Source organism: Cibotium barometz, chromosome 2, assembly GCF_041138505.1.
Source record: "Cibotium barometz isolate CiBa-2024 chromosome 2, ASM4113850v1, whole genome shotgun sequence".
Taxonomy (NCBI): domain Eukaryota; kingdom Viridiplantae; phylum Streptophyta; class Polypodiopsida; order Cyatheales; family Cibotiaceae; genus Cibotium; species Cibotium barometz.
The window spans coordinates 5861429-5888179 of record NC_141047.1 but is presented as its reverse complement, the minus strand read 5'-3'; the positions used below and the strand labels follow the sequence as shown (position 1 = coordinate 5888179).

At 47.2% G+C, this 26751-nt stretch overlaps 1 protein-coding gene across 1 annotated transcript in view; it reads right to left on the bottom strand.

Annotated features, from left to right (window-relative positions):
• The window catches only part of LOC147640574 (HAD-superfamily hydrolase, subfamily IG, 5'-nucleotidase), a 155579-nt gene extending 131573 nt beyond the window's left edge, over positions 1–24006 (bottom strand). The window contains exons 1-2 of the mRNA XM_086813089.1: positions 23411–24006; positions 22877–22974 (exon numbers count right to left, since the gene is read on the bottom strand). Of these exons, the coding sequence (XP_086669215.1) occupies positions 22877–22974; positions 23411–23870 (558 nt within the window). The 5' untranslated portion in view covers positions 23871–24006. The remainder of the gene's footprint in view (positions 1–22876; positions 22975–23410) is intronic.
• Between the last annotated feature and the right edge of the window lie 2745 nt (positions 24007–26751).

The following is a 26751-nucleotide window of genomic DNA, read 5'->3' as shown; positions in this document are numbered from 1 at the left end:
TCGGTCATTACTTCCTTCATCCACACTAACTTGCCCATATCCTCCATGAGCGGTCAATGCAATGGGAGACACAAGGCATCCATACTAGGGAGGGATAGTCTTCCTCCAGCAATTTCTCCATCTGACGGCAATTTGAAGCGTTGTCGGTGATGACTTGCACCACGTTCTCCGATCCAACCTACATGTCACAATGCACATGAATGGATGCAATGAGCGTATACGGTATGAGACTTGAGTCATGACATAACCACATATCATGTATACTAAAGCCTAAACTTTAAACTTTAAAGACTTGAGTGCAATTTGAAACTTCCCTCCATGATGGCTTGCTTAATATGGCGATATATGAATGCACCCGATGTTTTCCTCCCCGCCTTTCCGGAATCCACGCCCCGCACAAAGTATGTGCCAAGAGGACAAGAGACAAGTATGTTGATGATGCCTCTCTTCTTCCAGTCACTCCCTCCGTCGGAGAGGATGCTACACCCATACTTGGACCATGCCGCCCACACCGGATTGAGAGATCTATCGATTCTCTCCCTCTCATCCACAAGCCTCTTTGTGCGCATGTCATAATAGGAGATGCCGGTCCATCCTTCACATGGGCCCACATTTGCAATGGCTTTCACCATTGACTTCCGTTGATCTACCTTGAGCACATGGAATGAAAGATTGCACTCAATAATGGTGCGTGCAATCTCTATATCCGCTAGCCGTTGCCGTTCTCGGAGATGTGATGGAGAAGAAGAGAACCCCCCGGTGGCTTGGGCTAGAGTGGCTTGCCTCATGGGAGACTCAAGCCTTTGTCTCTTTGAGGAGGCGGAGGCGGAGGCGGCACCGGCGGAAGCGGCACCGATGGAGGCGGCGGGGGAGGATGTATCACCAGGCGGGAAAATGACCTCATCATCTACCCTTGAGCTTCTACCACTATCACAGTGAGCACCCAATCCACCCTTGATCTTGTTGAAGATCTCATCGGATATAGCAAGGGGGACTTCCTTGCATGGTGCAACTTGCCCCCCCACCTTTCCGAGATGTTGGAGAAGCCTAGTAACTCCACTTGTGTATTGTTTGCCACAATACTTACAAGTCCACCTATATGACTTGGACTTTCCATTGGCTTTCTCTACATGGATAGCATGCACATTGAAGGCTTCATCCTTCTCCCTCGTCATTGTAATAGAGAGAGAAAGAAAGAAAGAAAGATATATTAACGTCTACGAGAGGCCAAAGTCGGCCTATGAGACAAAAAATAATACAACTGTGTTCTTCCGGTCATCGGAAGAAAAGAAACAAAAGAAAAAGTGTGCATGTGTCTGGATACAACTGTGAATCAAGATATGGATAGGCTTGAGAGAGAGAGAGAGAGAGAGAGAGAGAGGCTTGAGAAAATGAGAGAGAGAGGTTCGAGTCCTTGAGGCTTGAGTCTTGACTCTTGAGAGAGAGAGAGCATAGTCACAGGGAACAGAGGGGACGGACCCTTGGAACAGGGGGACGCCATCCCGAGAACACTGTGGGATGGGGACAGACGGGGACGGCTGGGCGTCCCTCACAAGGGACGGATCCAAGAGGGGACGGTTGTGGGGGACGGCTGCATGGGAACGCCGCAGGTTACTGTATGGGCAACGGTCACATTTTTTACCTTTTTTTTTGGCCATTTAGGAGGGGCTTTTCATGGACCTTTAGCCTTGGCCCATAGGCCTTGAGCCTTTGAGGCTTTGGGCCTTGGCCTCTATCTTGCCTCCCTCCCTATAAGAAGACACACACACACACACCCTCTCACACTTCAAGCTTTAGCTTCACACACACACACACGCTCTCTCTCCGCCACCCTCTCTCTTTGGCCTGAGAGAGGCGTTAATACAATCTTTCTTTCTTTCTTTCTTCTCTCTCTCTCTCTCTCTTTCCCCCCTGCTCGCCGCCCCCCCCCCCCCCCCCCCCCCCCCCCCCCCCTCTCTCCCGCCACCCTCTCTCTCTCTCTCTCTCTCTCTTTTTTCGTGAAATGGTGTTTTATATTATATGTAAAAATGTACATCAGCCACATGGCTCACACAGAATCTATGGCCCCAAAAAACCCCCCACAAAAGATCCTCTAAAGGATTATGACCATGCAAACCTGTACACTAATAAGAAAGCCTCCTAGCCAAATAAGCATCCCAGATAAAAGCATCAAAGATGAGCCAGCCGAGCCGCCGTAGACCATAACGAAATAGCATCTGCATCCAGTAGCTGAGCTGAGAGAAGTGAAGAAGACTGCCAAAGCAGCAAACCGCGGATACGTAGAACGTGCCCATCAATTCCAGACAAGGAATCAAAGATGAACCCATTCCGTGTAGACCAAATATGCCAAAGTCCTGTCCATCTAAGGAAATGGAATATCAGAAGGTGACTGTCCGAAGTAATGGCTTGAGGACAAATCCCAAATATCCACTGATGAGCCGAAACAGTAGACCTCTCTACTGCCTCCCAAACGCGAGAGACAAAAGACCAAATCTGACGGGCCACTGGACAACTCATGAACAGATGCATAACTGTTTCAGTGCATGTCGTGCAGAAGAAGCAAGAGGCCAATGTAATTTTACGACGGCTGAGCTGATCCCGTGTAGGTAACCCTCCCACCAACATCCTCCAAATGAAAACCTTACCTTGGTAAGGGAGTTTAGACTGCCAACCACGCATAAGAGTTTTCTGCCACCATGATTTAGACTTGTGCAATCCCCACACCTTATTGGCCTTGGCTGAAACCCAATCTTTCTCTGATACGAGCTTATGATAGACCTGGTTAGCTGAAAGTGATATCAAGTCACCAGATTTACATAGTGCCCAATCAAGCCAAGGCTGATCTGCAGATGGCCGAGGCAATGGAGTAAAAGGCTCAACTGCATGCATGATGTCAACCCATAGTGGCTGAAATGTCCGAGGAACCCTAAAGTGCTGCCGAATACGACGAAACGAATATGGCCTGTCACGACCAGGTATCACAGCACCTCGGATTCTAACCAAGCCTAACCTGACCATGCGGTTGAGTCGTATGCGTGAAGCATCTCTGTCTGGCCAAACAATGACACGCGACTCCACAAATGTTTCGAACTGCAAAGAGTTCAAAAGTAGTCTTTCCTGACCAGGATCCCACCGAGCCAATAGTAGAACTTCATGCCAAGAAAGGAGAATATGCGATAAAATGTGAGATGAGCGAATACGGACAGGATGAGCCGCATTCACAATGTCCCACCATGAAGCCTGCACACGTGTCCGTCCATGTGACAATCCCTCCAACTCAATCAAGTGACGAGCCATGAATACCCAAGGCTGCTCCTGCAAACACATATCCTGAAAAAGCGCCCACCTACGCGCCACCATATGCAAGCGGACATCCAGTAAAGCAGCCCCACCCATTCTTTTGGGCGTCGTAATGTGATTCCAAGCTATCCATGTTTGACCCATAATATTTCCTTGCCTCTTCCAGAGCATAAACCGAATGGGAGCAACCAAACGGAGAAGAGATTTGTGTGTCCAAGGTAGCAAAGGCAAAAAATAGGAAATCATGCTAAGCATAATAACCTGACCTACCTTAACCCTCACGTGCATAGGCCACCCTTGAGCTTTCCAATACATTTATTTATCCGAGATCCGAGCAGAAATCCAAGCAAGAAGCGCTTGGGGCTCCACATCCACACCCACCGGATACCCAAGATGACGAACAATGTCTCCTGTATGCACCACACGGCCTTGCCACCCTAATGCCTCAAGATCAAATTCCGTGCATATAATGAGGGCTGATTTTGTTGAATTTATTTTCAACCCAGAAGCCAATGCAAAATTATTCCAAGCTTCCATTGCTCGATCTATATTGGCTTTTTCGGCCCTGAGAAACATAAAAGTGTCATCCGCAAGGGCTTGAGCAACCAATTGCTTGCCATGCGGGAGATGCAAACCAACCACTTCACCATGCGATGCCATAGCATCTAGGCGAGATAACATAGGATGAGTGGCAATGGCAAAGAAAAGAGGGCTAAGAGGACAGCCCTGCCGGAGAGAACGGGTGAGAGAAATACCATCCGAAAGTCCTCCATTGAGCATAATCCGCGTGATAGAGCGAGAGCCAAGTAAATGCACCAAATTAGCCATTTTGGGACCAAAGCCCATGGCTGTCATTAACTGAGAAAGGAAAGACCAGCTGACATGATCAAAAGCTTTTTCAAGATCCAACTGCACCATCACAATCTCTTGCTTCTTTGCCTTTGCATAATCCACTCCAATTTGAACATTAAGAATATTATGCAAAATATTCCTGCCATGCACAAATCCATATTGATATGGATGAATAAGAGTAGGAAGCACCTTCTGCAAGCGATTGGCAAAAATCTTTGTAAAGATTTTATACATAATACCCATAAGTGAGATTGGGCGCCATTGAGCCAAAGAAGTAGGCGAAGGGACTTTGGGCAACAAACAAAGATGCCCAACTTCCAATTAGCAAGCATATATCCCTCATCCCAAACCCTTTGACAAATAAGTGTCAAAGGCTCTACAAGCTAATCAGCATATTTTCGAAAAAACTCATTTGTCAAACCATCCCAACCAGGGCTCTTTCCCATAGGAAGTTTGGAGAGAACAGCTTCCACTTCCCCTTGAGTAACAGGAGCATCAAGCTGAACCGCCACATCAGGGTCAACTTGATATCGTACTTCAGCAAACAATGACTCCCTTGCAGCCAGGACAGCCGGCGAGACATCCTCTCGAGGGGCAAGCAAATCTTCATAAAACCTGATGCAATGCTGAATAACCTCAGAAGGTTGAGTAACAAGGTTGCCTTGGGCATCCATCAGCCTAACAATATTCTCACGCATATGTTTTTGATGCAACTTATCATAGAAGCGATGAGATTGACAGTTAGCATCCCGCAGAGCATCAAGACGTGCAAGTAGTTTAAAGCGAACATATTGTGCTTCCTGCACCCTAGATAGCTCCTTTTTCAGCCATTCTATGGCATCCACAACTTCAGCATCCATAGAGTCAGTAAACATGAACGCCTGCAAGCCCTTTAAAAGCGACTCAAGAAGAGCCACATGCTGTTTTTGTATAGAGGCATTAGCAAGACCATAATGCCGCGCCAATTTCCAAGTGTTGGTAAGGAACACTGGCCAAGCATGATAATCAGCCATGGACACTCTTGTGGAGAAATGTCGTATCAACTGACGCATATAAACATCAAAAACTTCATGCTCCAAAAAAGTGTGATTTAAGTGCAAAGGCAAGCGTCCCAACAAGCCTTTATATGCATCCACAGGATGATAGACCATTTCAAACACAAGCGGCCAATGATCCGACAAAACCTGTTGCTGATCAACCATGATAGCCCCGAGCCGCTTCTCACGGATCTCAGTCTTGCATGATCCTTCTGATCAGGAATTCGCCTTACCCTGATGCAGAAGAAAGTGCCTATCCGACACAGAAAGAAAGGGGAGGGGATTGATTACGCGAAACGCCCCAAGGTAAGAGGTGCAGCTACGAACCCCGTGGATCATCCACACGGGGGGGGAGAACGAAGTTCCACTTGGAAAAGGGAATTAACGTAACGATGTCACACCAGACGTGCCAATATAGGCGGCCCCAGGCCGCCCCCCTCTGGCAAAAAGAGATCTTGATGTAAAATATACATCCTATCCAATCTAGCATAAGTGCCCCGAAACTGTTGTGAGGCATAAGTGTAACCCCTTTCATCTGGATGCAACCAAGACCACATGTCTTGTTTTAGCGACCTTGCTGCAAAAGCTTCCCACGCCATTCTCTCCGGGCCATCCATTACAGAATGAGGCGACGTGGCTTGCTCCCCGGAGACACACATATTAAAATCTCCCATCACAAAGCCAGGATGAGAGATTGAAAGAGCACACAAGTCATTCCACAGCAAACGGCGTGCACGAGCATTATTTGGAGCATACACCCCTAATAACCATAAAGGCGTATCATCCCAAACAATTTGTATCACTAGAAATCTTCCATGAACATCTTGAATCACAAGAGAAGGCTGAAACTGCGAACGAACAGCAAACATAACACCTGACTGCGAAGCAGGATGTCCGCTATAGAAAACATGAAACCCCTTATATACATAGGCTTTGCCAGCCAACTTATGCTGCTTATGTTCAACTGCACACAAAACATCCCAACCATGATAAAAAGTTGTACGCCAAAGCCTGAACTACTTTTGGCGTGAAGAAATACCCTTTACATTCCATTGTACAATTTTCATAAGCCTTCCCAGAAAAGGAATCAACAAGGCCGTATACTAGGCCCAGGACAATCTGCCAAATCACGAACCTTTTGAAGCGTTGCATTTTTAGACATGGTATTTGTGATCTCAGACTGCCCTTGGAGTTCCCGAGCACGAGCCAAAGGGTAATGACCATCCCATGGCGAGATGACCTCACCCTTCGAACCAAACATAAGAGGCAATTGTTGTTGTGCTTCTTTTGTTAGGCAACTTCTAATAGGATAGCGTTCTACTCTATCCACCCCAAGAGCCCCTGAACTCTGAGAAAGTTGGCCTCCCGGCCTCTCAATCCTGGTCTGTTTTGCTGGGCACCTGAACCCAAAGGGCAACGAGCATATGTATGTAAGGGCCCCTGATGAGTACGCAAAGACCCCCGCCAAACAGTATCTGAGAAATCAACCCGCGGGGCAATAAATTGTGTTTTTTTACCACATACTTCCACCCATGGCTGCTCAATCTCATTCTGAACATCCACATGTACATCCATGTGCTCGGCATCATGTAAAGGAGCATCATGCTCATCTTCCACGGGCAACTGCCCATCAACGATATCCTTGGTAGCAACAACTTGTTCTTTCTTAGGACATTCGGAGACAAAGTGGCCCATCTTACCACATTTGAAACAGTGGCCAGCAAATGTATCCCACCTCAATTCATACATTAAAGGTTGCAGCCCAGCCATATTGACACGCAAATGTGTCGGCCTAGGTCTCCAAGTATCCCATAACATGCATAGACGATTTCGGTTTCTAGATGTCACTCGAGGTACCACCAAGACATCAGCGATACCTCGCATGAGATCTGGTAAAACACGCCAAAACATTGGTGGGAATTGTTTCACTTCAACCCAAACTGGACAAGCCTGGCGCAACATATCTTGGTACTCTGCCATAGGCTTCCACGGAACCACATGAACCAATTGCCCATCCAAAAAGAGTGGCACCTGCTCCAAGACTGCCCTGCGGGCTTCCAAAGTGCGAAAAAGTATTTCATAAAAGCCTCTCGGACCATCATAAATCTCCTCAAGTGCCTCAGGCGACACCAAGCGGCCCAACCATGCTCTAAGACGAGGCAACAACGGAATACGCCCAGTAAAGAAGAAGATAGCAACACGATCATGAAAATCTGCTAGCTGTTGTAGCAACAAAGGAGTCTCCATGCATACATCAGCCACACCATCATTATCTACTGCAGCCATTTGCACGCTATTTGCCTTCACATATTCTTGCAGAAGCTCACCAGTGATCTGCAGCAAACGTGCAAACTCCGGAGAAGGTACCTGAGAACTTTCCTCTGCATTCTCTCCAACATTCACCAGAGTGTAACTTGCATCAACATCAAGCCTTTGACGTTTTTGTTGCTCCGAGGCATCTGAAGCATAACCCACATCCTTCTCGATCGTCTCCTCAATAAGATCCATGTTAAGGCTATTGGCAGCCATGCCACCAACAGCAGCAGTCGGGTCATCCAAATCCATGTACAAAAGCAAAGAAAACCCTTTCTCAAAAACCCTAATTCAGCACTTGAAAACCCTAATTCAGCACCTGCAAACCCTTAAATAGTTGCTTGAACCATTGCTGCACCCTTGAGAAAACCTGCAAACCTGATTTTTTTTATTTATTTTTTTTATTATTATTTTTTTCTTCCACTGCTGACTGAAACCCTAGAGCCGGAACCCTGCTGACCTCTGTCGCGTTCCTCTCCCGCTGACCTCTGTCGAACGTGTGTCACCTCCCTCCCGCCTGCTGACCTCTGTCGCCTCCCTCTCCTGCTTGCTGTTTCGAATGTGTGTCGCCTCGCTGTTTCGAACGTGTCGCCTCTCTCTCTCTCTCTCTCTCTCTCTCTCTCTCTCTCTCTCTCTCTCTCTCTCTCTCTCTCTCTCTCTCTCCACGCCACAGTGGGTTAGGCGATCAGCTTCCACATTTACATATGGGCAAGAGATTGTGGAGTATACAGATGCATATACATATCTTGGGGTAGTATTCAGTGGGCCAGTGTTTTCGATGAGGAGAGCAACAGAGACTAGATTGACTAGAGCACATGCAGCCCTGGGTGGTTTGGAGAGGATGTGTTCGCAGGTTCAGTTTCAGGAACCTCGAACGACACTTTGGCTTTTTGACACTCTAGTGACATCAGCTATGCTTTATGGAGTGCAGATATGGGGACCTTCAGTGGGCCATCACAGCGCAGGCGGGTGGAAAGGTATGGAGAGGCCTTTGGTATCTATGATTGCTAGGATTATTAGAGCCAAGGCCGTGGTACCTCATGAGATTATTCGAGCAGAGCTGGCGGCTGCCCCTCTGGTGATTGAGGCTCTTACGAGATCAATCTCCTACATACATGGCTTGTGGGATCTCCCCCGAGACAGATATGCACGCCTCGCCCTGGAGTCCTCCCGACAGTTAGCTTTACAGGGAGACACGGCTTGTTGGTATGGACAGATGACATCTTGGTTCCAGGCACATGGTTTTAGCATGGACAGATTGCCTCCCTTCCAGTATTCTCTGGAGGCACCCTCTCTCACTCTCACACGGACAGAGATTACCAGACTCATCCGTCAGGATTTAGTTCAACTGGACATTAGGAGGACATGGATACAGCCGACTGAGGAGCTGGGCACGAAGATGGCTTTCTACAGAGAGCATTTTCTTCAGCTCACAGCAGATGGTTTTGTGATCAGACCCAGTTACATGGATGTACACTTGTCTCATGCAGTACGATGTGCTATTGGTCAGATTCGCACATCCTCACACCAGCTTGAGATTGAGATTGGCCGATATAGAGGTATACCAACTGAGGCCAGGATATGCTGAGTATGCCATGGGGAGCCAGAGACAGAGCTGCATTATATATGCCATGGGGAGCCAGAGACAGAGCTGCATTATATATGCCATTGTACTGCATACTATGAGATACGTGGTCGTTTCCACTGTTTATTCAGAGAGGGTTTTGGACCACTTTCCAGAGTCATGGGGTACCAGGACCAGAGGTGTTTGGGATTGTTCTTGCTTGAGCTGCGGAGACATAGAGATAGCCTGCTTAGGCGCACAGAGAGCCAGACTCAGAGGCACATTACAGATTTCTTTAGTCCAGCCATCACTGCGCCAGATGGACCACAGCAGCAGCAGGACATGGATACCGCCCACACCAGGGGTACACTTTGATCGTGCGATTGAGCTTGGGTGGTCCAGACGCCCACGACTACGGAGGAGGGCATCCCAGCATAGACGGAGGTTGCAGCGGCAGATTCAAATTATTCTTGCGAGGCATGCGGGACACCCAGTCAGGGTGCTGACCACAGAGGATATTGAGGAGATCCGCCAGTGTCCGATGCGGCACATATTATGAGATGGAGGCACCTCCATAGTGTACCCCTCCGTTCCACATGATATTGTATCCCCTCACTATATTCCACTCACCTCCATAGCGTACCCCCCCCCTAACTATATTCCAGTTCCAGTTTCATTTTCTAGGTGCCAGTAGTATCATCTTTATTTTTCATTTTCTGGGTTTTTTTATCCAGACATTGTATCAGATCCACCATGATGTAACTTTTGGTCTCATAGGTCATTATGGCCTTTTGAAGATCCACCATGATGTAACTTTTGGTCTCATAGGTCATTATGGCCTTTTGAAGACGTTAATATAACATTTCATCTCATCTCATCTCATCTCATCTCATCTCATCTCATCTCATCTCTCTCTCTCTCTCTCTCTCTCTCTCTCTCTCTCTCTCTCTCTCTCTCTCTCTCTCTCCTCTCTCTCTCTCTCTCTCTCTCTCTCTCTCTCTCTCTCTCTCTCTCTCTCTCTCTCTCTCTCTCTCTCTCTCTCTCTCTCTCTCTCTCTCTCGCGCGCGCTACGCGCTGGTCCTGCCCTGCTCGCGCTACGCGCTGGTGGTCCTCTCCATGCTCGCGTTGCGCGCTGGTGGTCTTCTCCCTGCTCCCTGCGTGTCCACCTTGTCTCTCTCTCTCTCTCTCTCTCTCTCTCTCTCTCTCTCCTCTCTCTCTCTCTTCATTGTTCGCCCCTGCTCGCCGCCCCCTGGCCCCCCCTCTCCCGCCGCCCCCTCTCTCCCTCTCTCTCTCTCTCTCTCTCTCTCTCTTCGCTTCCGCCGCCCCTCCCCCCCCCCTCATTTCAGTACTCCCTGGATGCACCCTCCCTCTCTCTCACACGGGTAGAGATTACCAGACTTATCAGGCAGGACTTGACTCAGCTGGACACTAGGAGGACATGGATACAGCCGACACACGAGCTTGGTATGAAGATGGCTTTCTATAGAGATCATCTTCTCCAGCTCACGGAGGATGGGTTTGTGATTAGACCCAGCTACATGGATACTCATCTTTCTCATGGGGTACGGTGTGCTATTGGTCAGATGCGCACATCCTCACACCAGCTAGAGATTGAGACTGGCAGATTCAGAGGAGTACCAGCTGAGGCCAGGATTTGTCAGCTGTGCCAGATGGAGCCAGAGACAGAGTTACATTACATATGTCACTGTCCAGTATATTATGAGATACGAGGCCGTTTTCACTGGCTGTTCAGAGAGGGCTTTGGACCACTTTCTAGAGTCATGAGATACCAGGATCAGAGATGCCTCGGATTGTACTTGCTGGAGCTGCGTAGACATAGAGAGGGTCTCTTCAGAGGGAGGGGATCAGAGAGGGAGAGACACCTACAGAGGCAGATTACAGACTTCTTTCGACCAGAGATTGAGCAGTCAGGACAGCAGCCATTGCAGCTAGCCCCAGAGTACAGCCGCACCAGAGGTACACTGATTGATCGGGCTATAGAGCTGGGGCGGTCGAGGCGCCCCAAGATGAGAGGCCCATCTTGACACCGGCGGAGACTACAACAGAGGATCGGGACCATATAGCACGGCATGGGAGACGTCCAGTCAGAGTACTCACCATGGAGGACATTGAGGATATCCGCCATCGACCGATGAGAGACATCTTTGGATAGTGATGTGTATGATGGTTACCTTTGTTGCTGGAGTTTTCCTCCCAGATGTTATCCATTAGGAGCTCATAGTACCGTACTTTTCCTCATAGTTGTTTCAGTTTCAGTTAGTTGTTTAGTTGTTTTTAGCTTTCCTTACACAGACACTGTATCAGATCCACCAATTGTTGTAACCTTTTTGGTCTCATAGGTCATTTTGGCCTTCTGAAGACGTTAATATATCATTTCATTTCATTTCTCTCTCTCTCTCTCTCTCTCTCTCTCTCTCTCTCTCTCTCTCTCTCTCTCTCTCTCTCTTCGCTGTCTCTCTCTCTCTTTGCTGTTCGCCCGTCGCTTCACTGTTCGCCCGCCTCTCTCCCGCCTAGGCTGGGTCGCAATGCCGGCCCGTCTGCATTTCCGCTAGGCCAGCCTCCGCCCTCTCTCCCGCCTCTCTCCCACTGTTCGCTTCCGCCGCCCCCTCTCTCTCTCTCTCTCTCTTCGCAGCCCACTGCGGCTTCTGTTCGCTGCGCTGGCTGCCCCCCTTTCCCCACCCACTGCTCATATAATGCATAGATGCCCCATGTCAAATGCCTTGCAGAAATCCACAAAGCAGCAATAGAGCTTTCTCTTCCTCACTCTGGCCTGATCAATCATACATCTCAAAGTGAATACATGGTCAGTGGTAGAGAAAGCTCTCCTGAAGCCTGCCTACCCTAATGAGCGTAAACCTGCTCGCTCAGCATATAAGCTAAGCCCTTGCTCCAACACTGCACCATAGAGTTTGGCCAGCACGTGGCCAACCATAACCGTCCTGTAGTTGCTCGGATCGAGCATATCCCCTGTTTTGTGAATCGGCACAATGGTGTGCATCGTCCACTCCGCAGGCAAACCCTCTGCTAGTGCCCTGTTAAACAGGTGTGCAAGAAAAGGAGCCAAAGAATCTACTGCATATATGAGATGCTCACTCTGCAGGCCCATATGGTCGGCGGCCCGTCCATGCTGTAGGCGGCGGATAGCTTCCTGTACCATCGAGTGGGTAAAGAAGCTAGCTGTGGTGGTAGGTCGAGGCTCCTGTGGCTGACGTATAGGTGGCTGCTGTGGGGCGTGGTATAGGCCCTCTGCATATGTGTGCCATGTCTGTGGGTCTGCAATAGGTGTCGGTGTCCGGGGCTCTCTGAAGTGCCGCCATGAGACAGGGCTATCTCTACTCATGAAGAAATGAAAGATCTCTAGCTCTTGTATCTCTGCAAAGGCCCGCCTTTTGCGGCGAGTAAGTCTCCTCATCTCTCTCCTCGACTCCTGCTCTGTGATGGCTCCCAAGGCTCTCTGTATGCGCAGCCGTGAGTATAGGGCTCTGCACTCGTCATCATACCATCTGTTCTGGGGCATAGTCCCAGATCTTGCAGGCTCTCCTGAGTGTACACGATGTGGGAAGCTCTGTAATGCAGCCGTGTGTAGGAGTGATGCCAGCTGGGCTGTAATGGTATCCATAGGTGCCAGGGGATCCATGAGTAGGAATCCATCCTCTACTCTGCCAGTGTATATGTCTGCCATGTCATGTGTGAAGTAGATGGTAGTGTGTGGCGTCGGTATGTGGGGGGCTGGTGATACTGGTAATCCGGCTAGTGAAAATGCCAAGTATGTATGATCTGCCCCAATAGGACGAGGTGGAATGGAGAATGAGGTGACAAGCTGTGATGCCTCCAAAGACCCCATAATGTAGTCTACCACCGTGCCTCCGGTCTGTGTATGACCCTCATGTGGGAAGCATGTCAGCCCTCCTGATCCCGGCCACTGTAGCATCCCGTTGAGGCATCTAGACAGCTGGCTGAGGCAGGAGACAGAGGATCATGGTATGCACAGGTCACACATTGGTTCTCACAGCATGGCCTAGACATGGATCATCTACCACCATTCCAGTATGACTGGGATGCACCACATATCCGTCTCTCTCATAGTGAGAGGAACAGAGTATTGAGACAGGATCTATGGCAGCTCTATACACGAGAGACATGGATATCACCTACACAGCCTCTTCCACCGAAGATGCTATACTACAGAGATCACTTCATGAGTATCACTGATGATGGATTTATAGAGAGACCTAGATACATGGAGGGCTTTTTACCACACGGCTCCCGAGTGGCTATTGGTCAGCTTAGAGTTTCATCACACCGATTGGAGATTGAGACTGGCAGAGCAGCAAGGATCCCCCGAGATGAGAGGGTATGCAGATTGTGCAGAGAGGAGGTGGAGAGTGAGGAGCATTATGTATGCAGCAAGGATCCCCCGAGATGAGAGGGTATGCAGATTGTGCAGAGAGGAGGTGGAGAGTGAGGAGCATTATGTATGCAGATGCAGAGCATATACAGCCATCAGAGAGAGATATCCCATTTTATTTAGAGAGCCACATTCCCTACACCAGATCTTTGAGGCAGCAGACCAGCGCATACTGGGGAGATTCATTCTAGACATACAGCACCACAGAGAGATATCATTACAGGCTCAGATAGCTCCAGAAGGGGGACGACAGACACAGATTACTACATTTTTTCAGAGATTCATCCCACTCCCAGCCCCTACACGGCAGGGAATTACTCTCCAGAGAGCAGAGACACTCAGAGCCCGCAGGAGACAGAGGACACCTGGCTTTCGGACACCACGCCTATACCAGAGAGAGATGACAGAGATCAGAGCTCAGTTTCACAAAGAGGGTGCGGAGCGACTGGCTCGCTTCAGAGCACACCCAGGCATGTTCTTCAGGGAGCTGTGGACACCCCCTTCATTGATGTATACCATTTTATACCCCCAGTATGGTACAGGATGGAGCTAGCTAGGTTGCATATCATGATTGTATACTCCATGCATATAGCTTTGCATTCTCCTAGTAGTAGAGCTCCATCCCCTTCACCACTCATTGTACTTATTGCACACCCAGATTCACCTTTTTTTGTTCAGTACTTTTTCATTTTGTTGGGATGACAGAGGATACCCCATACAGGTACACCGATTTGTCTCATAGGCTGAGTTCGGTCTTTTGGAAGACGTTAATCAAATCTTTCTTTCTTTCTTTCTTTCTTTCTCTCTCTCTGTTCGCCGCCCACTGCGGCTTCTGTTCGCTGCGCTGGCTGCCCCCCTTTCCCCACCCATTGTTCGCTTCCACTGCCCCCTCTCTCTCTCTCTCTCTCTCTCTCTCTCTCTCTCTCTTTCTGTTCACCGCCCACTACAGCTTCTGTTTGCTTCACTAGCTGTCCCGCTTTCCCCACCTACCCTTCCTTGCTCAGGCCCCCAAGGCAGCAACATAACTCTCTCTCTCACTTCTTCCATGGCTTCCCCCTTGCGCAACCCGACAAAGGCGACCTTTATGGTCACAAACAAGAGGATAACAAATGTGGAAAAGGAGATGAAGGAATGGAAGGCGGAGATGGAGGGATGGTGGAAGGAGAAAGCCAACTTTCTCCAAATGGTATTCAATGAGGGTAAGCGGTGGAAAGAGGAGGAGGAGGACCTCATAGCAGAAGTGAAAGACCTTCACGGGGAAGTCAACACGCTCAAAGGCGTAATTTCAGCTCTTCAGAGGGAGCTTGCAGAGGCTAAGGCAAATGGTGGACTTGAAGAAGGTGAAATTCAGCCATCCATGATAGAAGAGCTCAAGGTTATCAAGGAACAAGTACGGGCAATTAAGGAAGAAGAGAAGCAACACGAAGCAAAGACTTCCTCATGGGTGGAAGTCATCACCAAGACTCAAAGGAAGATGGCTGAAGCGGAGAAGTGGATAGAGATCGCCAAGCAGGATAAAGGTAAGGAGATAACAACCCCTACACCTACAATCATTAACATGACTTTGGAAGAGGAACAACGAAGACGTACACGTGCTTTGCATGTGAGGATTACCGGCCTTAAAGACGGGGATAAAGTTGAAGAGGAGGTGAAAGAGCTTATGGTGTTGATGGGGATTGACAGTCCGGCACACGCAAAAGCCTGGAGAGTGGGCAAAAAAAGCGGAGGCAACGCGGAAACATCAAAGGAAAGAGCTCTCATACTTCGCTTCCCCTCTATTGAGGCGAAGGAGTTCTTGAAGAGGCGACCCACTTTAAAGAATACAGGCATTTTTCTTGGTGACGATCTTACTCTTTCACAGCTTGCACATATGAAGGAAGTCATGCCAGAGATTAGGGCGGCAAGAGAAAAGGGAAAGATAGCATTTTATAGAGAAGGGAGGGTGGTCATCGTGGAGCGACACTCTACATGACGGTGCGAGACCTATGGGACCAAATTAAAGCTGGCAGCCTGGAACTGCAATGGATCCCTCAAACTTGATGTAGGTGCCTTTGAGGACAGCTTTAGAGATAGAGATATAGTCTTCTACTCGGAGACTCACCAGCCCCCTGGTCAAATGATGCCACAGGTGACAGGATACAGATGGGAGACAGCTTGCAGAGTAGGGACGAGATCGGTACACAGTAGTAGAGGATCAATGGGGGTGGCAGTTCTTTTCAGGGAGGAGCTGCAACCGCTTCTACACATCGTTCAGAGAGATGATCAGGCCAGATATATGTGGGTGAGACTGAGGGCTGACACAGGCACATTCCTGTATATTGCCATATGCTATTTTGCTCCTAGTACATCGACATATGCAGCACCTAGAGGGCAATCTCCTTTCTCTCTGATGATGACATATGGGAGTTCTCTATGGATGGAGACATCATCCTGTTAGGGGACTATAATGCCCGGACGGGAAACCGCCAGATAGCCTTTTATGATACCTCAGAGGAGATGCTGAGAGAGCTGGACACTCTGGATATGGGATTAGACAGACGCTCATAGGATGTGGAGTGCACAGAGTATGGGAGATATTTGGTAGATATGGGGACTGCACATGGGTTGGCCATACTTAATTTAAAGCCGAGTCATTGCGAAGAGTAGATGCTAAAACAAAAGGTAGAGTGTCATATACTTTTCTATTAAGGTTTTTTATCTATACTGGTACCCAATTTAAAGTCTTTTATCTTGCCTTGTAGGTGGAGATTAAGAGATGGATCAAGCAGAGTCAACTCTCAAAGATAAGAAGCAAGCTGATCAAGGAAGAATGAAACAACATCAACGCCAAGAGGTATTGATCCTATTATGCATGCAATGTGTTTTTATGAAGGGCACATCTATGGAGGGAAGAATGTTCAAACTCAATCCTTTTTCTTTGTGAAGTTTTACTATTGAGTGATCTTGGTGCCTTAATAGTATTCTTGATGGTTAGGAGATGGGGTCTTATTGATGGTTTAGGAGATGGCTTAGGTGGAGTCTGTTGGATACTCAGAGTCTCTTGTGTGAACCCTCACTATCTCATATGTGCACCTCGTGGTGGGAAACCACCCTTAGCACCTTTTATTCCTAGCCATGTATTTTGTGCTATGTGATCACTTTAGACCGACATCTCTCCATTCATCTATCACCACATCTTCACCTCTCCCTTTTTCCATATATACCCGTGCAGAGGTTTCCGTCAGCAGCTGGATTTACTTGCTTTCCACATAGACATAGTGCTAGCACAGTGGATTATGTTATGGCTATGCCGAGCTTTGTTTCATGCATTGAGGACTTCACAATTGGATCTCGGCCCATTGGGGTAGTAGTGGATCATGCATTGTTGACATTGACCATCTCTTTTCACTTTACCACAGCTCAGAGGGCACGAGGGGCAGATCACACTCGATATACTTTTACTTCCGAGACTGATGCTGTCTACAGAGATGGGATTTATAGACGTCTGTACACAGAGGAGCCAGGGAGACCTTTGGAGGAGCTGACCCATATACTGACAGAGACTGTACAGGATGCAGTGAGAGAGGCATATCCACATACTCAACCTGGACAGAGACAGCGTTCTCGGTGTATGCCCCAGAACAGCTGGTATGATGAGGAGTGCAGAGAGACAAGAGCCCGACTGCAGCAGGAGGTTGCTTTGGGAGTCACTACTCACCGACAGTCACGTATTGCCTTCCGGCGCCTTGTGCGAAGGAAGAAGCGGGCCTTCCTTGCTCAGCTAGAGCAGGAATTATACCAACTGTTCTTGAGCCAGGATTCAAGGGAGGCTTGGCGTTTGTTTCATGAGTCCTCCCCTCCTTTGGCCATCACTTCTACAGAGGTCTGGGGTAGTTATGCAGCATCTCTATATACAGTTCCTGGACAGACACCTTTTCCTGACCCGCCAGCACCATGCCCACAGACATGTACTTTCTTTACCGCAGAGATGGTAAGGAAGGCCATTGACAGGATGAAGACTGGGAGAGCATATGATCATGATGGATTGGTCGCTGAGCACTTTATTCATGCGAGAGACATGCTGGCAGAGCTTCTAGCAGTGATGTTCAATCGTGCTATGTGTGAAGGCTTACCCGAGACTTGGAGTATGTCCACCATTGTGCCTATCTTCAAGTCAAGGGACCCTATGGAGCCAGGGAATTATCGCACTATTATGATTGGTCACACACTAGCACGATTGTATGCATCCATTCTTGAGAAGCAGTTGAGTAGATGGACAGAGAGAGGGCATTCGAGTAGAGGGACAGGCAGGGTTCAGGAGAGGTTTCTCTACTCTTGACCACATCTTGACTCTGCGGGCCATTATTGAGGAGGGCAGGTCGCATGGGCGACGGATTTATTGTAGCTTTGTGGACTTCCGCAAAGCATTTGATTCAATGCCCAGAGCTAGATTGATGAGGCGATTACAGGAGATGGGGGTACCCACAGAGCTCATATGGGGGATTATGGCTTTATATAGATCAGTTGCAGGACAGGTACGCACCCCAGAGGGGGTCTCTACTTTGGTTCACTCCACTATAGGAGTGAAGCAAGGTTGCCCGTTATCTCCTTCATTGTTTGGTATGTATGTGGATGAGGATTCTGACTACATTGAGAGATTGGGGGACAGAGGAGCCCAGCTAGCAGGTACATGGATCCCACTATTGTTATATGCTGATGATATTGTGTTGATCTCTGACTCCCCTGAGGGTATGCAACGTCATCTGGATGCTTTACATGAGTTTGCACATGATAGTGGATAGTCTGTCAACCTTGGCAAAACCAAGGTTATGGTATTTAACACCACGCCACAGTGGGTTAGGCGATCAGCTCCCACATTTACATATGGGCAGGAGATTGTGGAGTATACAGATGCATATACATATCTTGGGGTAGTATTCAGTGGGCCAGTGTTTTCGATGAGGAGAGCAGCAGAGACTAGATTGACTAGAGCACATGCGGCCCTGGGTGGTTTGGAGAGGATGTGTTCGCAGGTTCAGTTTCAGGAACCTCGAACGAAACTTTGGCTTTTTGACACTCTAGTGACATCAGCTATGCTTTATGGAGTGCAGATATGGGGACCTTCAGTGGGCCATCACAGCGCAGGCAGGTGGAGAGGTATGGAGAGGCCTTTGGTATCTATGATCGCTAGGATTATTAGAGCCAAGGCCGTGGTACCTCATGAGATTATTCGAGCAGAGCTGGCGGCTGCCCCTCTGGTGATTGAGGCTCTTACGAGATCAGTCTCCTACATACATGGCTTGTGGGATCTCCCCCGAGACAGATATGCACGCCTCGCCCTTGAGTCCTCCCGACAGTTAGCTTTACAGGGAGACACGGCTTGTTGGTATGGACAGATGACATCTTGGTTCCAGGCACATGGTTTTAGCATGGACAGATTGCCTCCCTTCCAGTATTCTCTGGAGGCACCCTCTCTCACTCTCACACGGACAGAGATTACCAGACTCATCCGTCAGGATTTAGTTCAGCTGGACATTAGGAGGACATGGATACAGCCAACTAAGGAGGCACCCTCTCTCACTCTCACACGGACAGAGATTACCAGACTCATCCGTCAGGATTTAGTTCAGCTGGACATTAGGAGGACATGGATACAGCCGACTGAGGAGCTGGGCACGAAGATGGCTTTCTACAGAGAGCATTTTCTTCAGCTCACAGCAAATGGTTTTGTGATCAGACCCAGTTACATGGATGTACACTTGTCTCATGCAGTACGATGTGCTATTGGTCAGATTCGCACATCCTCACACCAGCTTGAGATTGAGATTGGCCGATATAGAGGTATATACCAGCTGAGGCCAGGATATGTCGAGTATGCCATGGGGAGCCAAAGACAGAGCTGCATTATATATGCCATTGTACTGCATACTATGAGATACGTGGTCGTTTCCACTGTTTATTCAGAGAGGGTTTTGGACCACTTTCCAGAGTCATCGGGTACCAGGACCAAAGGTGTTTGGGATTGTTCTTGCTTGAGCTGCGGAGATACAGAGATAGCCTGCTTAGGCGCACAGAGAGCCAGACTCAGAGGCACATTACAGACTTCTTTAGTCCAGCCATCACTGCGCCAGATGGACCACAGCAGCAGCAGGACATGGATACCGCCCACACCAACGGTACACTGATTGATCGTGCGATTGAGCTTGGGTGGTCCAGACGCCCACGACTACGAAGGAGGGCATCTGAGCATAGACGGAGGTTGCAGCGACGAATTCCGATTATTCTTGCGAGACATGCGGGACACCCAGTCAGGGTGCTGACCACAGGGGATACTGAGGAGATCCGCCAGCGTCCGATGCGGCACATATTATGAGATGGAGGCACCTCCATAGTGTACCCCCCCGTCCCACATGATATTGTATCCCCTAACTGTACTCCACTCACCTCCATAGCGTACCCCCCCCCCCTCACTATATTCACACCCTATAAGGGTTTCTGTTTACCTTCTAGTTCCAGTTTCATTTTCTAGGTACCAGTAGTGTCATCTTTATTTTTCATTTTCTGGTTTTTTATCCAGACATTGTATCAGATCCACCATGATGTAACTTTTTGGTCTCATAGGTCATTATGGCCTTTTGAAGACGTTAATATAACATTTCATTTCATTTCATTTCTCCCTCAAGCGGCAAGCCTCAAGGGCCAAGGTCTCAAGTTTCAAGCTCTCACACAAGCAAGCTGTAGCCTCTCAAGACACACACTCTCTCCCTCACACACACTCTCATATTGGTACTAAGTGGGTCTATAAGTTGAAAAGACATGCAGATGGATCCATTGACAGGTACAAAGCCCGTCTAGTTGCAAAGGGCTATGCACAGAAGAAGGGCATCGATTATGAGGAGACATTTGCTCCTACATCCCGTATGTCAACACTTAGGTGTGTCATTGCATTGGTTGCACATCGTGGTTGGGTTGCTCACCAGTTGGACATCAAGACTGCTTTCCTACATGGGGACCTCAAGGAGGAAGTTTATGTATATCAGCCCATAGGTTTTGCAGAACATGGTCATAAAGGGAAAGTATGCAGGCTGAAAAAGGCCTTATATGGTTTGAAACAAGCTCCAAGAGCTTGGTATGCAAAGATAGATGCTTTCCTGCTCACTCAAGGCTTTGTGAACAGTTCATCAGAAGTCACTTTGTATATAAAGAAAGAAGAGAAAGATCTACTGGTCATCAGTCTTTATGTAGATGATCTTTTGCTCATGGGATCAAATGATGACAAAATTGCAGCTTTTAAAGAGATACTGCAACAGACATTTGACATGTCTGATTTGGGGCTCGTACACTACTATTTGGGCATACAGTTTGTGCAGGATAACAGAGGCATTGGGTTGTTGCAATCTCGGTATGTTGCTAAACTTCTGGAGAAGTTTAAATTTCAGGATTGCAAGCCTATTAGCACTCCTATGGAGCCTGGGATGAAACTGTCACTACAAGATGACAGTATTTTATTTGATGCCACTACATATGCTTAGGCTGTTGGGTGCCTTATTTACTTGTGTACTACACGGCCAGATATTCAGTATGCCGTATCTCAGTTGAGCAGATTCATGCACAGCCCGCGATTGTCACATTGGCAAGCTATGAAGCGTGTATTCCGGTATTTGCAGGGTACCTTGTCTCTTGGATTGCTTTATCCTGAGGGGGGTGACATGCAGTTATATGCTTACAGCGATTCAGATTGGGCTGGTGATTTTGATACCAGACATTCCACTAGTGGAAATTGTTTCTTTCTTGGCTCTTCATGTATTTATTGGCTAAGCAAGAAACAGACCACAGTGGCCACTTCGTCTTGTGAGGCAGAGTACAGAGCAGCCTACACTACTACCGTTGAGTGTGTCTGGCTGCGTCGTCTCATGACTGATATGGATATTTCAGTGGAGGAGCCTACACCTATCTATACTGATAGTCAGAGTGCCATTGCCGTGGCCAGGAATCCTGTGTTTCATGCTCGCACGAAACACATTGAGATTCACTATCATTCTGTTCGGGAGAGACTCCAGGCAGGTGATATCAGTCTGATTTACTGCCCTACAGATCAGAATGTGGCAGACATCTTCACCAAGGCACTACCACGTCCGAAATTCGAAGCATTCCGCACTGCTTTGAATTTGTTTCCTTTTGGTGGATGATGTACAGTGATCACATATCACTCCAGGGGGGTTTGTTGGGTTTCTTGTTGTGTATGCACGCAGGGGAGTGCTAGTGATCATCAGTAGGTTACTGGGGCACTTTTTACTTCAGTTAGTGGAGGTTTTTTCTCCCAGTTTTAGCTTAGTTTCACTTATAATAGTTTATAAGTGATTTGGTCCACCTGGCACACTTTATGGCCGGACCATGTGAACACACCTTTTAGGTCACATCTTTATGTGGCTATTGTACTTCATTTTATTACTACTCAATACATGAGAAGTCGTGTTCCTCTCTCTGTCTCTCACGCCTCTTGCTGAAGTACCTTCCAAACCCTAACCCTAACAGCTGATTCCCTTCATGGCCTTCCTTGCCAGTATATGATAATGAATATCAAGGACATTGAGCCCACCATGCATTTTGGGTGAACATATGAGTTCGTACCTTAACAAAGGTAGCCATTTTCTATCCGCTTTGGTTTTCCACAAGCATTCCTCTCTCTCTCTCTCTCTCTCTCTCTCTCTCACACACACACACACAAGCATGCCTGCACACATATGAAGGCATCTAAAAATCTCAAAACAAAGGTCGCAATCTCTAGCACAAAGGATTGGTCAATACTTGGTTCAATCAAAACTTCTTTGATGCTCATAAAGTTATCTACAAATTTATGTGATCTTTATTAGCACAAAAGATTGATCGAAAGATATACCTTTTATCCTTTGCGACCTAAAAGCTTAATCCTTGTTAGGGCAGAAAACCTCCTATTTGTTCATCTCACTTTATCTAGGAGGCTGGTATCTTTCTTTTTTGAAAAACAAACACTCTTTGCATCACTTTGACTAATACTTTACAAAACTTGTTGCGAAGCCAGAGATCAAGCAAAACGCTACTACCCCCATTAGCACTGGTCCTGATCGGCAGACATGACAAAAGAATCCTATCATGCTTGCAATATTCTTTGATAATTGAACTTGAAACTTTTCACTTGGATCTACAGAATTCTAACTAGAATTCTGCAACTAGAGCCTACATTTCAGCCGAAACTTTTCACTTGGATCTACAGAATTCTAACTACAACTCTGCAACTAGAGCCTACATTTCAGCCTTACATGTTTCATGCAAGGGCAAGATGAAAAAACATCACAAAATTGATTAACTTTCGTCCAAAAGGAATAATTTTGCTCTTGGTCTAAAATTAGGAAGAAGCCTTACTGGAATTTGAAGTTCTTCAAGCAGCTTTTCTGCTCCCCTTGCTTCTGCTTTCGCCACCTCTTCAATGGTGCCATCAAGGGTATGGACCCCCTCATTGTCTAAACAAAGACAGGAAGGGCAGTTATGACTAAACCTTCTCAATAGATGTCTCAGCAACTATGAAATAACATGAACTATCCAGGAAATCTGAAGGATTCAACCATGTTGCAATTTTGCACAATGTAGGTTTTGCTTGATTAGTTTAAGACATTGTAAACCTTCATTCGAACCAGTTACATCCAAGCTTCCAAACTGGAGACGACTATAAAGTGATGAAAAACCGGTAAAAAGGAAGATGGCATCAACCATACGGTAAAATTCAGTTTTGAAAAGAATGAGAAAGAAATGTAAAGATAGCCAATAGCAATCATTATCGAGTAGGTGAGCGGATTCCCCATGTAACTCCCCTGGTAACGCGATGTAGCGATTCTTTTATTTGAGAAAAGGAATGGGCTTTGTCCAAAATAACGAGAGAGAGAGAGAGGTTTGGGTTACCAAACGCATCAATGAAGTCCCTGCGGACGTTCAGATCCCCTTTGGTGCTTTCTCCCAGGTAATCAACGTCGAATTGGCCGGAGCTCTTCACCAAAAACATCTCTTCCGCCAGCTTGCGCAATGCCTCGCTCCTTTCCTCCTCCTCCTCCTCGCCATCCGAGCCCAAGACGGAAAACCTTTCTCCTCCCGATTCCTCATGATCAAGGGCAGGCTTAGACTGAGGTTCCCTGCCGATAATGTTAGGATGATGTGCACTAAGCTTGGTGTCCCTGACCCTGGCCTCGTTGGCATCATCTCTTCCATTCGACGCAAGGACCAGCACTTTCGGCACCCACCAGTTGGGGAACCCCAGATTAGGGCTTTCTAAAGGTCGCCGCCGACGGAGAGCTCCGGCGTGCTTGTGCAGAAAGGGGCCTGATGCTACACGCCATGCCTTGTGGACCATCAGAGGGTCTCCCATTTCGGAAGCCTCAGCACCAAAAGCAGCAAGGCTGGCCAGTCAGGAGCTAGTCGCGAGACCATTATGTCCGAAAAGCACCATGCTTTAAATCTGAATTTATAAATATAAATATTGAATCAAAGAACATTAAAACCCCAAACTCTTGAGAGGATGGAAACGAAGGTGGTTTGTACATCACCTAGGATTTGGGAAAAAATGGGTTTATCTTAGGCCATAACTTGTTCAATTTTTAAAAAAATCTCTCTCAAATATGATATGAGCCATGTTTTGTAGCCTCCACCACTTGCCCCAAGAGGGAAACGTCCCCTATACTCCCCTCCTAGGAGAGCCAAAAGGTTCAAGTCCCTTGATAACCACAATTGAACCAGAGTTTAGTCTCGAAAGGGACTCCTTCGAAGGCAAAAGAAAATGCAAAATCAACACATAGGAATTGAAGGAAGTCCCTTTAACGCATCCATAGAGCCCCTACTACTGTTAAATCCCTTTAACACAACCATTAAGCCCCTACTGCTCTTAAATCCCTACTAAAGTCAGGTAGTGTTGAGATAGTCCGAAGCTCATCTCATAAGCCTGCTATTTCCAAGAGAACCAAAGCAAGAAGCAACAAAGGGAGAGCCCCATGAACAAAGAGGCCATGAAGGTATTTCACTCCATCACTCGAGGCCCTCCTTTGTTATGGCCCGTTTTAGTCACTCCCACAAACACATTCACAAGAGTTTACCTTCGTGAGCTACAATTGTCATGGAGATCTTTCCAATGGCCGAGCTCGAGCAATTCAATTCGCACCTCCGTGGGAAGCAGTTTCTATTGTCGTCATCTCTCGTTATCACATCACTACATTGGACTATAGGTCCTCGTCCCTCCTCTTACCTCAAATAACTCACACACAATCACTCGCACATGCATTACCGAGAAAATAATTAACAAGTGGATTGCACAATGGGAGATTATATTACATTATGAGAGAAAGTGACTTATATACAAGGCCATAAGTTTTCACACACTTAAAATGTGGCCAATCAAGCGCCCAAGACTCTTAAATGGCCTATTGCTTATACAATGCTTAATCTCATAATACATGCATGAAGTACATTCACATGGAATCCATTCTGGCTTTTTGCCACATCCTCTTAGAGTGAAAATCGCCATAAGTATTTTGTCGAACCATTTTTTAGCGCCCGTCCAATTTGTAGATTTGGACACCAGTGCTTCATAGTTTGATCTTACATGGTTTTTCGTGTCTCGGCATTTGTTATTTGATATAAAATTGTAGTAGCAACTCTTGTTAACCCAAAATGGGTTAACATTCTCTCCTTTCAAATGTTGGTCGTGTTCTCCTAGTCGAAGATTTTGCTGTGGGGAGAATTGAGAAGTTGTGTTGTTGATGTTTATGATGTTGCAATGGTCATTGTTCCTCTGAATGGAATAGGGAAGGCTAGCTAGTAAGTGATGAAGTCAATAAATGGGGTGGGGATTTTTGTGAGTGATTACAAGAATCGCTTGCAAAACAAAAATGACTGAATGTGAGCGCCTTAAAAAAAACAATCCCAAGTAGGTTTACATTTATTATTTTAAGTTCTAAGGCTTATTTAACAATGGAGGAGAAGAGATGGGGGGGAATGTCAGCACAATCATCAGAACGAGAGAGTGAATCTCACTTCCTCATTTGACTTATTAGAGCGATGTGAATGTAGCTTCTTAGTTATAACTTGCAAGAGTTTGTCAAATAATCCTGAAGCGAACCTATGCCCATGTGCTTTTTATTTTTTTATGTATAAATATATTTTATACCCTTACAAGCAGATATACAATGAACTGTATTAAAGTGAGTCAAGAAAACTCTTGATGTAGCTATTCTAAAGTTTAATCATTGGAGAGGCATGAAAGGCTTCATTCAACTTGTTAGAGTAATGAAAAAGTTATTCACCTTCTTAAGAGAAGTGTGGGATTCTATGGTGAAGAGGTTATTGTTGAAGGGGTTTGTTGTGCTGGTGAGATTTGAACGGGTGTCATTTAGGCCAACCTATTGTGCTTGTACCTTTAAAGGGAAATCCAAGTGATGGGACATACCATTGACCACGCTTTTGCCCACCATGGCCCCCCATCCAAAGATGTACTTGGAAGAATGTTGATGTGATAAGGCTATGCTACATACAAACTTGCAATTTTTTTTTCCACTAGTGGGTGAGTAATTATGTTTACTCATTGTTGAGTAACTAGCTACAATAGTTAGTGTTATGTAGCCCGTAGAGGCTATGGGGAGCTTGACCGTACTCTAAGACTGCCCATCGGAACATGGACAGCGAGTGAGCCGGGGTTCAGGGGAGAGGGTGCCGGGGCGTAGTTCCACAAGCAGTCGAGTATATGTGGGCAAGCAAGCTGCCATATATATCTGGCAGTGGGGAACCTTACCCCATTCCATCTATGGCTATGTGGTGGTCTAGAGCTTTCCTCCTCCGTCGTTGACGAGCTGCAACACCGTAGTGTAACATTGGTATCAGACGTAGTGTAACATTGGTATCAGAGCCTTGGTTCTCGTCTTTTTTGTGTGAATGGGGTAGGTGGGCCCACTAAGGTTAATCAACCTTATCAAGATTTTTTTTGTGTGGCAAATGGAGAATCTTATCTCTTTGCTCGACTATGTGGAGGACAGAAGCCGCCAAGGAAGCAAAACCATCTTCTACGTTTTTGGCTTGTGCAGCAGCCCAACAGCCATTCATGTGTGGAGGACAACGGCTGCGTAGCAACAAGCTCTCTCTCTCTCTCTCTCGCCGGGGGTAGCTACCTATAGTAAAAGGGGGGGCGAGGAGGTGCCAAAACAACAAACGGACCAAATCACAGTAAGAGCCTCTTGACAGAAGGTGCATAGCACTGGGTGGTC